This window comes from Hoplias malabaricus, chromosome 17, assembly GCF_029633855.1.
Source record: "Hoplias malabaricus isolate fHopMal1 chromosome 17, fHopMal1.hap1, whole genome shotgun sequence".
Lineage (NCBI taxonomy): Eukaryota > Metazoa > Chordata > Actinopteri > Characiformes > Erythrinidae > Hoplias > Hoplias malabaricus.
The window spans coordinates 4208409-4221300 of NC_089816.1; the positions used below are offsets into that span (position 1 = coordinate 4208409).

At 40.9% G+C, this 12892-nt stretch overlaps 2 protein-coding genes across 4 annotated transcripts; one reads left to right on the plus strand and one right to left on the minus strand.

Moving 5' to 3' along the window:
- Nucleotides 1-2419: 2419 nt before the first annotated feature.
- On the plus strand, nucleotides 2420-4763 carry c1galt1c1 (C1GALT1-specific chaperone 1). 3 transcript variants are annotated; one of them, XM_066649659.1, is made up of 2 exons: nucleotides 2420-2478; nucleotides 3399-4763. In XM_066649659.1, the coding sequence occupies exon 2, from the start codon at nucleotides 3413-3415 to the stop codon at nucleotides 4361-4363; it is 951 nt and encodes a 316-aa protein (XP_066505756.1). In that variant the 5' UTR covers nucleotides 2420-2478; nucleotides 3399-3412; the 3' UTR covers nucleotides 4364-4763. The 3 variants fall into 3 exon arrangements, with proteins under 3 accessions (XP_066505756.1, XP_066505754.1, XP_066505755.1); XM_066649657.1 differs by having other exon boundaries at nucleotides 2424-2478; nucleotides 3321-4763; XM_066649658.1 differs by lacking the exon at nucleotides 2420-2478 and adding an exon at nucleotides 2555-2590 and having other exon boundaries at nucleotides 3321-4763.
- Nucleotides 4764-5644: 881 nt separating this feature from the next.
- Nucleotides 5645-12394, minus strand: mcts1 (MCTS1 re-initiation and release factor). The gene is made up of 6 exons (XM_066649587.1): nucleotides 12195-12394; nucleotides 9939-10091; nucleotides 9734-9831; nucleotides 9040-9173; nucleotides 6023-6090; nucleotides 5645-5892 (listed from the first exon to the last, which is right to left on the minus strand). The coding sequence occupies exons 1-6, from the start codon at nucleotides 12203-12205 to the stop codon at nucleotides 5811-5813; spliced, it is 546 nt and encodes a 181-aa protein (XP_066505684.1). The 5' UTR covers nucleotides 12206-12394; the 3' UTR covers nucleotides 5645-5810.
- Between the last annotated feature and the right edge of the window lie 498 nt (nucleotides 12395-12892).

A 12892-nucleotide genomic window follows, 5' to 3' on the forward strand; every position in this document is an offset into this window, starting at 1 on the left:
CACCCCTGGCATTGGCTTGTGGATGCTCTGAAGAAATATAACTCCATCCAGTACCTTTAGGATGAATTGGAACCGTGTGTTTTTTTAAATCATGGACAACAATGTCATCAAACATTAGTACCTGACGTAAACCCATGCGGACATGAGGAGAACACACTACATTCCTCACAGACAGTAATCCAGGGCATGAATAGAACCCAGCACCTGAAAACACTGGAGCAGTGCAATAGTGACACTATCTACAGTGCCAGCCTGCCACCACAATTCATTATGTAAATTTAAGTAACAACACAATGTATACTTTATATTATCTATTACCTATACGTTATTATAACCTTCTCCCAAAGGAGTTCACCTGGGCTATTTAATAACTTTGCTTAAGAAGATCAAGGCATACATGGTTGTCTTACCAGTGTTTTCTCTATGTTTATATCCTGAAACATGAGGGTCATGATTCATACAAAGAGATCACGAAGCAAGACGTGTGAGAATTAGGTGAATAACTAATTTTCCTTGCAAATATATGGCAATTTTATTGTCTATTAAAAACCATGTCACTTAGTGCTTTGCTGCACATATTTCTTTTTTTTTGTCCCATCCTGTGAGTCACATTTTAAAGGGAATATAGTTGGCTATGCTAATTTAACTGAAGCACTTTGCATGCTGGAATGTTTTATTTTATCTGGAACACTACAGACTTCCATTGCCAGACCATCTGCTGCCTCTCAGTACAATATGAGTTAACTTTATATTTATCCATCCATCCATTATCTGTAACCGCTTATCCAATTTAGGGTCGCGGGGGGTCCAGAGCCTACCTGGAATCATCGGACGCAAGGCGGGATTACACCCTGGAGGGGACGCCAGTCAGTCACAGGGCAACACAGGCACACACATTCACTCACACACTCACACCTACGGACACTTTAGAGTCGCCAATCCACCTGCAACGTGTGTTTTTGGACTGTGGGAGGAAACCGGAGCACCCGGAGGAAACCCACGCAGACACGGGGAGAACACACCAACTCCTCACAGACAGTCACCCGGAGTGGGAATCGAACCCACCTTTATATTTATATTTTAAATAATATTGCATTATCAATTTTAATGTATTAGAATTTTAACTAGATTTGCATTTCCGGAGAGAAACACATAGTGCTTGAAAAGAGCTGAATGTGTGTGAGTGCATGTCTCTGTATATGATTGAGTGTACACCAATCAACCATAACATACTGAGCACCACCTATGAGTGGATCAGACACAGCTGTGCTACTTTTAAACACTGTGTCCATTCCTCCCTTGGTGGTTCACTTTGTAGATTAAAAGTCAGAGACAGTAGCTCGTCTGTCGCTGCACAGGGTGTAATGGTCGTCCTCTAGTCCTTCATCAGTGGACACAGGACACTGTTGGCTGGATGTTTTTGGTTGGTGGATATTCTAAGTCCAGCAGTGACACTGAGGGTTTTAAAAGCACTAGCAGCACTACTGTTAAAACCATTTAAACCTTCATAAACCAACATCATGAATGAGCATTGATTTGATTGAAGCATGATTCTGCCAACCCTTTAAAAAAGGGTATGCTGTGCAGAGTTGTAGAGTTGGAGTTTGCTCATCCGTTGTGTCCTCCAATCCTTGTTTGTGTTTATACATCAGTAGCTGTTCACATAAGTAATTTATTTGCTTTGTTTCACCCTCAACAGGGCAGGATCTACATAACCTCATAAATATATCAATATGGTTAAACTCTTACTCAACAACCAAGCTGATGTGTTTTGTAATCACTTCATCCAGTTCAGGGTTACAGTGGGTCTGGAGCCTACACAGAATCATCTGATGCATGGCAGGAACACACATTGGACGGGGCTCTAGTCCATCACAGTGTACCACACATTTATACATGACCTCACACAGGTTTGAACCCCCAACCCCAGTGTTGTGTGACAGTGAGACTACCTGCCAAACCATTAGACGTGAACAAGATCACCTTTTCTTTTCATAGCGAGGATTTGTCTTCCAGTAGATGGCAGCATAGCTCGTTTATGTAGAAACCGCTGTCAAAATAGACACACATAAATGTATTATGATGTTCTCTCATAAAAATGTTTATCAGACATTAAACTCGATAAACGTCTTCATATTTTATAACCTGCACATCCTTGAAATAATTTAAAATCCAGGGGAAATCCAGATTTCTGTAGTTTGGTCAAAACTATTAAACAACATTTCCCATGATGCATGTCGGGAAGTCACGTGATAATCGTCCAATCAGCACGTTAGTAGCGTTCTCGCCCTTACAGCCTCCATTAGGTATTTGGAATTTACAGCTGATCTACGGTCAGTTATTTAAAGCGCACTGTGAACTGCAGAGGGAATTAATAAGTAGAGGTCTGATCCCAGAACAGAAATTTGTTTCATTTCTTGTCAGGGAACGTTTACACGTCTAGCTGGTCAGCTACCGACCGTCGTACTGCGCGGAAAGGTAACGTAAACTTAGTGTTCACATTTATTGATTTTTTTTTTCATGAGAAAACGGGTCTGGGGTCGAGAGGTTTACTTAAACAGCGTATGAAGCGTAAGAGGAAAACATAAACGTGTGTTTACCTCGTTTGTGAGAAATAACATTATGTTGTCGTTCTGTAAAGCTAGGTCAGCGACAATGGTGATCCAGCATTAACGTTTATTTGACGCTACTGTTAAAAACTTGATAGTTAATACACTGTATTTAGTGGCTCATTTGGTCATCTCATTTACCTCCTATCTAACTTCATACTGAACTTCCTGGTGATTAAATGTTGTATGTAAATGCTCTCAAATGTAGTTCAATTTTTTCCTCATCGCCTGCATAGTTAAGTTGGTAAAATATTCTTTTTAACACCTAGTTTGAAGTGGTTTTAGCCGAATGTGCCGTTGAGTTAAGTGGTGGGAATAGGAACCAGATATTTGAAGTGTGCAATGCTTCTAAATGCCATCTTACAGAGCAATGTCTGACCAAAAAATGTAAATACATTTAACAAAGGCTACTCAGCCTTACATCAATTTCTAATAGTTTTAAGAGGAGGTTTTGGCCTAATGCGTATATTTTAAGTACATTTACTCAAAAGAGGTACAAGCATATAGGTATGTTTGTTGTTTTGTTTCTCGGATTACTCTAGACATGTTTTCTGGTGGAATTCCCTTTCTAAAGTGTTTAAACGTGTTTCAGAGAATTATACAGATTGCAAAATTAATGTATTTCTTCAGGTGACATATGGCATGGTAGAGGTACTTTTATATTTCTACTTCTGTCCTATTCATGACTTATTTTTCTAATATTTTTCATAGGGCCTTGATGTCTTGAAGACCATTTTACCATTTTTTGCTTGTTCTTTAATCTCACTGACTGATCTTCCTACTCTGCAGAATCGTCCTGCAAAATGTTGTCTGAAAGTGGTTCTTTCCTGAAGGGAATGGTCCTAGGGGGCATCTTTTGCCTGGTATTGTCTCTACTTGGGACCCTTAGTCCAAGGATTCCTTCTCATATAGAAGAACATCTCCATCATCATCTTAAACCCCACAGTAAGGAAGAGCTTCAAAAACTGTCAGAGACACAGATGTCTGAACTCACACAGCAGGTGCAGGTGTACTGTGTCATTATGGTCACGCCTAAGATCCTGGTATATTGGGCAACTGCCAATGACACTTGGAGCAAACACTGTGATAAGTCGGTCTTCTACAGCTCTGAATCCGCCAAAGCTTTGGAGGCGATAGATCTGCAAGAACAAGACGAGTGGGTGCGACTTCGTAAAGCCATCACACATGCGTTTGAGAATGCAGCGGGCCTTCGCTGGTTCTTTATAGCTAAACCCACTATTTTTGCCATTATTGAAAACCTCAAGTATCTGGTGCTGGTTAAAAAGCCAAGTGAGCCTTTCTACATTGGCCATGTGCAGAAATCTGGGGAGCTGGAATATGTGGAGTACGAGAGCGGGATTGTACTCAGCTATGAGGCTATGAGGAGACTTGTGGAAGTGTTTAAGGATGAGGAAAAATGCCCAGAGCGGCGTGCCTTGTGGAAGATGAGTGAAGAAAAGCAGCTTGCTACATGTCTGAAGTTTAGCGGAGTGTTTGCTGAAAATGGGGAGGATGCTCAGGGGAAAGAGCTGTTTAACAAAAAGACAGTAAGCACGCTAATTTCTGAGAGCATGAACCAAAATCCCAGTGATGTCGTTGAGGCCTGCTGCTCAGATATGGCCATTACCTTCAGCGGGATGTCTGCCAATCAGATGCAGGTCATGATGTTTGGAGTTTACAGACTGCGCCCTTATGGACACGACTTTCATGACTCCTTGACGTTTTTACCTCCAAAAGGGTCTGACAATGACTAATACCAGTCAGAGACACTGCTATATTGAATATGTTTATTTAAATGGTGTGGGTCCATTTTGAAAACAGCGTTCTTTATTTGGAATTAAGTGCATTTAGGCTTTGTTTCTTATTTTGTTTCCAGACTCTGGGTGAAAGTTGAGTCAATAGGGGGTTAATTTGCTTTGAAAATGGTTTGGGTTAATTAAAATTTGAAAACCTAAAGGACCAAAGACTGTATTTAGAACTGTGGATGTGTCTGAAAGAAAGCCTGTGTTGCATTACACAGTAAAACAACGAATGAATCAAAGAAGCACTATGCACATTATGACAGATCTGTGCATAAGTGACTTCAGTTATATGACTTAAATGAAAAAAAATTAATATAACACCATAGAATTATGTATCAGAAGTCTGATATTGCCTGATGATTTTATGGTTTTATGAAGATCTTTATACTTACTTTATTCTGCTTTTTGTGGAGGTTGGATCTTGGGGTGCGGACCACTTTACACTGGTACAAAATGAAGGTGTTCTCTTTTTTTATATATAAATATATGTTTGTTTTTATATATATATATATATATAAACAACTGTTACTGTGTTGTCTTGAATGTAAGTAAAATGTTTGGTAATTAATGCCACACTGGTGTGTTTTGAAAAATGGATGCATTTCATTGGAGGAATCTGCTATAACTGATCTATAAACTGTGATTCATTTTTATATAAAATGGTTAATATATTATTTAAATAAACCTTACATCTGGATTTCCTTTAATGCCTAATATGTTTCAGATTTCTATAAAGTTATTTTGTATCAACAGTTATTTAAAAAGCACTATATACAATACATTTATAAAAATGTATATAAAAGCACAATAAATGTGATTTGATTAGAGTTGAGTTTGCCTGTTTTAGAGGCAAATATAATATTTAAAATGTTGTAAATACCAATTAAAAATGTATACTAGAGGTCTAAAAATTTGTTTACATCATGAGATTGCATTATGTATTTGTGTTTTACAAAAATGCAAAATGACATTGTGAGATATCCAGTTCAAAACATAATTTTGTTATAAACTGAAGTTCTAAGAAATTTGGCTGTCCAATTTTACAATTTGTAAAACACATTAACAATTTCATTCATTATTTAATAAAGTGAAGTATATTCCAAGATCAAATCAGTACACTTCCAGCACCACACAAACCCAAATAACTGACCCATGTGAGAAGCACTTGAACTGAGTGTGATTAAGAACTTTTTTCTGATGTTCTACAGCACTACACACTCTTTACAACAAACAAAAACATAATAATAAATCCCCACAAGTTTAAAATAACATGAATGCAAGTTTTATTTGTGCATCAAAATTGGGTTAAATGAAAACATTTGGTATGACTTTCAGTGAGTCTGATGTACAGTAGACTGTTGGACTGTAGTTCAGAAATTATCACATTCAGAATTCTGGTTTACTTGTATGTTTTCATGTGCCACAGTCCATCGTTGAGGTAATGAACATTCTCGATCCCAATCCCCTTGTTTACCTTCTCTCTGTTCAGAACACACACAAATAGGTTATTCCAAAAAACGATGAATGTATTTAAAATGAAAGAACTATTATATTTATTGTTGTCAAAACCAATTCTTTTATTTACTTTTTTTTTGAGAAAAGGACACTTACATGTTTTCTGCAGACATCTTCATTACTCCCACAGAGAGTGCATGCTGCTTACCTTCTGCCATTATGGCCTGAAACGAAGTCAAGGGCTAAAACTTTTTTTTTTTTGACCTTATGTGTTTTGGAAATTTCATCCAACGTTTATTCTGTAATGAAGTGCAGTAAGTAGAAGATTGTTATAAAGTGATCTCGAGGCGCACTTCCTGGTAGAAAGTGTCCCCGTGCAATGGTATCACCCGGCCCGTCTCAGTCGCGCAACAAGACTTGAGTGCAATGGCCGGGGACAGTAACCATTACGAGATTCCTGGCAACCAGTTGTAAGATTCTAAGGGGTGGTTCCTCCTCTCCACCCTGGAAGCTACCTGTCCCGGGGGAGTGCCACACCGATATGCAGTTGCGCCGTATTCGGATCACCCTCCTTACCTACACGAGGGGTGTCCTATCTTACAAGAGAAAAACTCCCTCGCAAGCCCGGTTGCCAGATAGGTTGTGCCTGTCTGCCGAAATGTCAAAGTACGTCTGATGAGTACAATAGAGCACACGACTGAACAGCCTGCCAAATGTCTTGGCCCTAGCTGCATCGATGGGGAACCTGAAAACCTGCACCCTTTCTGCTCCAACAGTGTGGCAATCTGATTCGTAGGGTGCTACTTTGCCCTCTGCCACAAGCCCAAGGGACTAGGCAGAGTACTCAAATCGCACCGTAACTTCAATGACCAATTCGGTGGTTCCTTTGGAGAATACCAGGTCCAGCGGTCTAAATTTGCCCACAGGTCCCCTGATCCGTGGTTCCTTAAGTACACTCCATCCCCACCTCGCGGCCTCCTTGGAGAGAAGGGCACATAACTTTTTGTGTCTCTTGATTCTGCTTTCCTGAACCGCGGGACACTGACCAAGAATGTGAGAGCAGGATTCCAAGCATGCACCCTATCTGGGCAGATGCTCCGGCAATCTGCCCAACCCTTTGACCTTTCACGTGTTAGAGCCTCAAGAGTCAGGTATACATTCGCCCTTAGCTGCAACGCTGCTATGTAGTGTCTTTGTCTAAACCCACACCCTGATGGGTTCTTCATCCATGCACTACTAATTGAGTTTAGTAAACACCTCAACCCCCCAGCTCTGAACTGGCAGATTACACCACTCACGCTTTTCCTTCTGTCTCCAGTCACTCTGGACCAGCCCTCCACCTTCTCCACCTTGTCCGATGGGGGGAATCCTGCCATGATCCCCACCCGCTCTGCACCACAGCCACTCAAACTCTGATTGTCCACTCATGCTTATCATTATCACCCTTACTATACCGTCATTCGAATTAAGCAGCCGGAATAGACGTCTCGCTTGGATGGATGGCATGAGGGCCTAATGTCTGGATACCCAAGCGACCATCTCAGGCACTCGAATATAGCAAGCCATCACAGGTTGACTGTGGAAGGTGCAGCCACTCCTTCCCAGCCTTCCTGATTGTGCCATCCATAGTGGCTAAGGCCGTGCCCTCAAAATCGCAGTGATCAGCTAGATAGATCATCCTTGGGATTGCAAAGATATTCAACATTGACTTCCTGGGCCAGTTTGAGAAGAGCATTATTGATCTTAGTCGCCGACTCCCTCAGTTGGGAGTGGATATCTGGCTTGGTGATCCCAACCCAAGATCATCTGTGAATGCTAAAGGTACTTCCAAGGTTGTCCAGGGCTTGGATTAGGGGATCCATGGCCAGGTGGAGAGGATTGGAAACAGTCTCTCCCTGCTTCACTCCAACCGTCATCTCAGTTGGATACATCTTGTCCCCATTGACAATGATCCTGGTCACGCAGTCCACATAAGCTGACTGGATCAGCTTAATGGGCAAGCATGCGCTAACCTCTCTGCCAGAATCTTAGAAAAGAGCCTTAAAATCACTGATCCAATGGTGATGGGAGATCGCTACGTTAATATACCTCTCACCCACATATTTCTCCTCGAGTCTTTACAGCTCTTCCACCTCTCCGGCACTCCATAGTGAGGTCGCATCTCCCTTCACCCTCTTGGCGTGTACCTCCGTAATCCTCTCCATATTCGGTTCGCTTGGGTGGACGTGTTGCTTGTGCTGGCTAAGCCTGCTCTTAGTTGCGAAGGACACCTTGCAGCTATCACACTGATGGGCCAGTTGAGCCCCCTCTGCTCCTTCTGCTCTCCCCTTGCACTTAGGGTATTGAGAGCTGATAGAGTGGCTATTCTCACTGACCCTGACACACTTACGACAACTGTACGTTACCAGGGTAGTCTTATGACAGGCTGCAAATTGCCTTGCTGCCTGAGTGATTTTCCCTGGCTGCACGCAACAAAGTTTACAGACTATGTCCTGGTCCGGGAGTTCCACTACAAAGCATGCCTGTCCTAATTCCCCCTCGGGGTTGTCCTGAACAGATGCACCACCGGGCATGGTGGACTCTGGGGATGCGTGAGAAGAGGACGGTGTCACCTACACTTCTAGAAGCAAATCAGCAGTTGAGTCACTTTGACCATTAGCGTCAGGCTCCTGAATAACGTTTATCTCGTCAATTCTTCCCCCCAAGTTCGAATTGACAAAAGTCATTGTTTCAGTCAGGTGGGGTACCTCCCCCTCCGACCGTTCTTGAGGGAGTCCTACACTCCTCCTCCCAGGTCGGAGCTTCAAAGCTACACTTAATTTAAGACCATTACATTCAAGATTAGATATCATTCAGTCACACATCATTTAGGTGAGATACTAATTCATCTTAAAAGCTATTGGGTGGAGCTCCATCCCTTCAGAGAATAGTTCCACTGCTTCACAGCCCAAAGCTGAGGGAATTTATACCCCTTTATCCCACAGTTGACATTAGGCTTCTCCAGAGGATCCCATTTATTTTTATGCATTTGTATAAAGATTATACAAACTGTGCACAATTGAAAATCATTTGGACATATAACATCATTGTGTCATCCATTGTAATTGAACATACAAATATCGTATCTAATTTATTAAATAAATAAATAAATAACCATGTTTCTGAAAGGATACAACTACTGTGTCTACATCAGCGGGGTACAGTTTGGCTCCTGGAGACGTCAGCCCAGGGCACATAATGTTGGCTCCACTAAGAACAAACTTAATAGCTCCTTTATCAACCTGTTGGTGTGGGAGAATGAAAGGATCTGTGGAAAAATCCAAAATGTTTATATTATTCATGTACCAGTTCATTAAAAAACATAACAGCCTTTAAATCGCAGAAGTTTTTATTAAGTAAGTTTGCATCTAAAATAAATTGGTCTTTGGTTACAAAGTAGCTCACTGCCTACTTAATTCTGATATAAATGATATAATGTAATTGGGTTTATTTAAAGACAAGTCAGAAGTAAACACTTTTCACTGTGTACCTTTTGCAAAAGTCATCATTTAAAAAATATCCATGGCAAGTTAGAGAAATCAAGCACATGGCTCAGTACAATTTTAAAGTTAAATCCCAAGTAATAACCTAATAAATATATAGTTTCTTCCTCAATTTTTGTTTAACTGTAATTTACTGCTGCAGTTTGCAAGAGATTATTCTTGTACTAAACATAACGCAAACACAGAAGTGTCTTATTCTTATCCTGATAAATGTCAAAGTCATTGGAGTGATAATCAGTAATCGCAGTTATGCATCTCATCCTTAAATGAATATCAAATTGAATTCAATCATTTGCTGTCATGTCTTAATTTAAATTGAACTTACATTTGTGTAGGAGTCTGAGGGTTGGGAAGAATGGTCCCTCTCTCTGTCTGAAGAATAGCAGCTCTCCATTTACCGTAAGAATTTCAATATGTTCATGACTGCAACAGAGAACATGGAAAACAAAAGGAATGACTTAAGTAAATGTTAATAAACACACAATGTGAGCAAAAAGAAAATATATGCAAAGGATCAGGGATTTTCACACCATCTCACGATTTTCACCGGATCCTTTTTGGGCATTATCTGATTGAGCCATGCATCGATGTCGGGGAACTGATCAATGAGCTGATTCTTAATGCCTTTGATTACTGACGTCTTCAGCTGAATACAGTTTGAAACATTTTCCTTTTCATCAAATCTGTAAAAGAAGATAGAAACCAAGCATTCATTAAAAATGTGTTAAATCGTTTTAAAAAATGATTTTTAACGAATATAAAATAATTTATTTTCTGCATAGTTGGTGTTTTCATTTCAGCCATTTTTAAACAACCTCGGATAATACATTTTTCAGTTGATTAATTTTTGTGAATTCTGCTTCAACCAAAACTAAGAAACACACAAAAGGAAACAAAGATGGACACTGTGACAGAAGCACAGCGAGTGAGACATACAGATGTAGAGAGGGACAGAGAGGAAGAGGCACACTCAGAGAGAGGACAGACACATATGTAGAGAAATTATTTTAGGAGGGATAGACGTTTTACCCCGTATTATTCTTCTGAATATGGGTGGAATACATTTTTTTTAACTACATTGTGATTCTGACTGTAGCTCATCGCCAGTTAAGCTCTCTGGTTTTCATTACAAAGTCCTTTTGTACTGGAAACTATAATACAAACAAACTTCACACCAGTGTGGGAATAGCCTCAGCCACATACAGTCAACCCACTAGTAGACGATTAGGAGAAAGTGATACCTTCAGTGTGTTAATGTGGACTCACTGTTTGGATTCTGCCTGTTGTGTTCTGACTGGCAATCTGTAAATTCACATACACGCACTTCTGTGTATTGTTCGTACTGGCCCATCATGAATCACAATGCTTCCTACATGTCATGCCAGAATTGCAAAAAAAAATTCCCGCAGTAGTAGGTGGTTCTTGGCCACCTTAAGTGGCGAAAGGTACTAGACTCTCCTTAGAGATACTTGCAATGCAAGACTAGTGTGGGAAAAACAGATACATATTTATTAATAGAAAGAGCGTATAGGGTACACAGAGCAATAAAGATCTAAAGGGATTTGGGCTGTTGCTCATTTTATGGAAAATTGTGTGAAACTCTGAATCCAAATTTTTTGTTAAGAATTATAACAAACCAAGAAATACCTTTTTAATTTTCTCTGATAATAATGGTTACTCCAAAATCTCTCCGCTGAGATAGAGTTGCGTTGAAAGTGGCTACGCAAACCTGGCTATAGTCCGATGAGATTTACTTGTTCCCCTTGACAGTGAAAATAATTAAGCTTATATTTGGTGTTTTTGCTGAAAGCATGACCTTGGATTTTGTTGTCAATGCTGTGATGCTATTGGGGTAGGTCTTTACATTAAAAAGGTAGGTAAAACTAGACCCAGTTTGGTAGAGTTGAACAACGTTTTAAAAACTTTATGTCACCCCACTCGGGTGGCACAGTGGCACAGCAGGTAGTGTCACAGTCACACAGCTCCAGGGGCCTGGAGCCTCCGGGTGACTGTCTGTGGGGAGTGTGGTGTGTTCTCCCTGTGTCTGCTTGGGTTTCCTCCAGGTGACTGTCTGTGAGGAGTTGGTGTGTTCTCCCTGTGTCTGTGTGGGTTTCCTCCCACAGTCCAAAAACACACGTTGGTAGGTGGATTGGCGACTCAAAAAGTGTCCGTAGGTGTGAGTGAATGCGTGACTGTGTGTGTTGCCCTGTGAAGGACTGGCGCCCCCTCCAGGGTGTGTTCCTGCCTTGCGCCCAATGATTCCAAGTAGGCTCTGGACCCCCCGCGACCCTGAACTAGATAAGGGTTACAGATAATGAATGAATGTCACCCCACTCCTACCTTCTCTTCCTTATATACTTTTTGGATGGTTGTCCTTCATGTGAAATTATAATTTGTATACATCTTAAATAGGGGCCTTGTTTGTGTGTACCTGCTGGATCTTTTTCAATAAAAATGAGACTCATAGGACAGAGAGAGAGAGAGATGTAAAAATGTAAAAAAGAGGTTAAATGATACAGAGACCTTAACAAACAGACAGCTAGAGAGAGCTAGACGGGTAAAGTGACAAACACATGTAGAGAGAGATGCAGAAATAAAGACAGTTAGGGAGTGAGACAGTTTTAAGAATACGGACACTAGGGGTCCTAAAACTGGACATTTTAGGTTTGATACTGTCCTCAGTATCCGAGAAAGTACTGCTTTGATGAATTGTTCCTTGTTGTCTACTGCGGCTAACGTTAGCTTTAGCCTCGCCTGTATCCCCCCTCAGCCCACGGTGTACTCACTTCTTAAACATTCTGGCTGGCAGGTGTTTTCTCTTCTGTCCTGAGTTCTGTAGCTTTTCTGGAGGATTTATAACCAAACAGCAATGAAGAGAAGCAGAAAACAGCCGCTAATCAAGAAATTCGAATTCAGCACTAGTACTGGCGAATCGACTCAAAGTAAATCAATTCTTCAACTGATTCTTCTGAGTCGATTCTTAGTCACTGAACTAACTGACGAAATGCCATATTTATATACATAATGGGATATGACTGGAAGTACGTCAGTGCCTTCAATCTATTGCCCTGTTGCCGTATTTATTAAGATTAATAATAATTAAATCATTGTTAAATGAAAATTAAGTGGGATCCAGGAGTCGACCCTTTCGATCAGCAAGAGTCAAGAGTCGGAGTCATCGCCAACAAACTCGAAGTCGTGCATACTTAGCACAGCAGCGTGCACGCGCCTTTACGACAGTGCCCGTCATTTTACGGCGGTAGGAGTCGTATGAATGAAAGAAATACAATAAAACTTGTGATTGGGTTAGTGTGTGTCTGTCTGCCTGCCTTTAATGATACTGTCTGCAAGTGTGGGGCGCCACGATGTGTGTGTTCTCCCCCTGTCTGTGCAGGTTTCCTCTGGGTGCTCTAGTTCCTTCCCATAGTTCAAAAACATGCTGGATTGGCTATTCAAATGTGTGTGTGATGGAACGGCACCCTGA

Coding starts and splice junctions, on each gene's coding strand:
- c1galt1c1 (XM_066649659.1), top strand. CDS start 3,413: ATGTTGTCTGAAAGTGGTTCTTTCCTGAAGGGAATGGTCCTAGGGGGC.
- mcts1 (XM_066649587.1), bottom strand. Junction 6,091..9,039: donor CTGATGTAGACACAGTAGTT/GTATCCTTTCAG, acceptor ACTTCGTTTCAG/GCCATAATGGCAGAAGGTAA. Junction 5,893..6,022: donor AAGATGTCTGCAGAAAACAT/GTAAGTGTCCTT, acceptor TGTTCTGAACAG/AGAGAAGGTAAACAAGGGGA.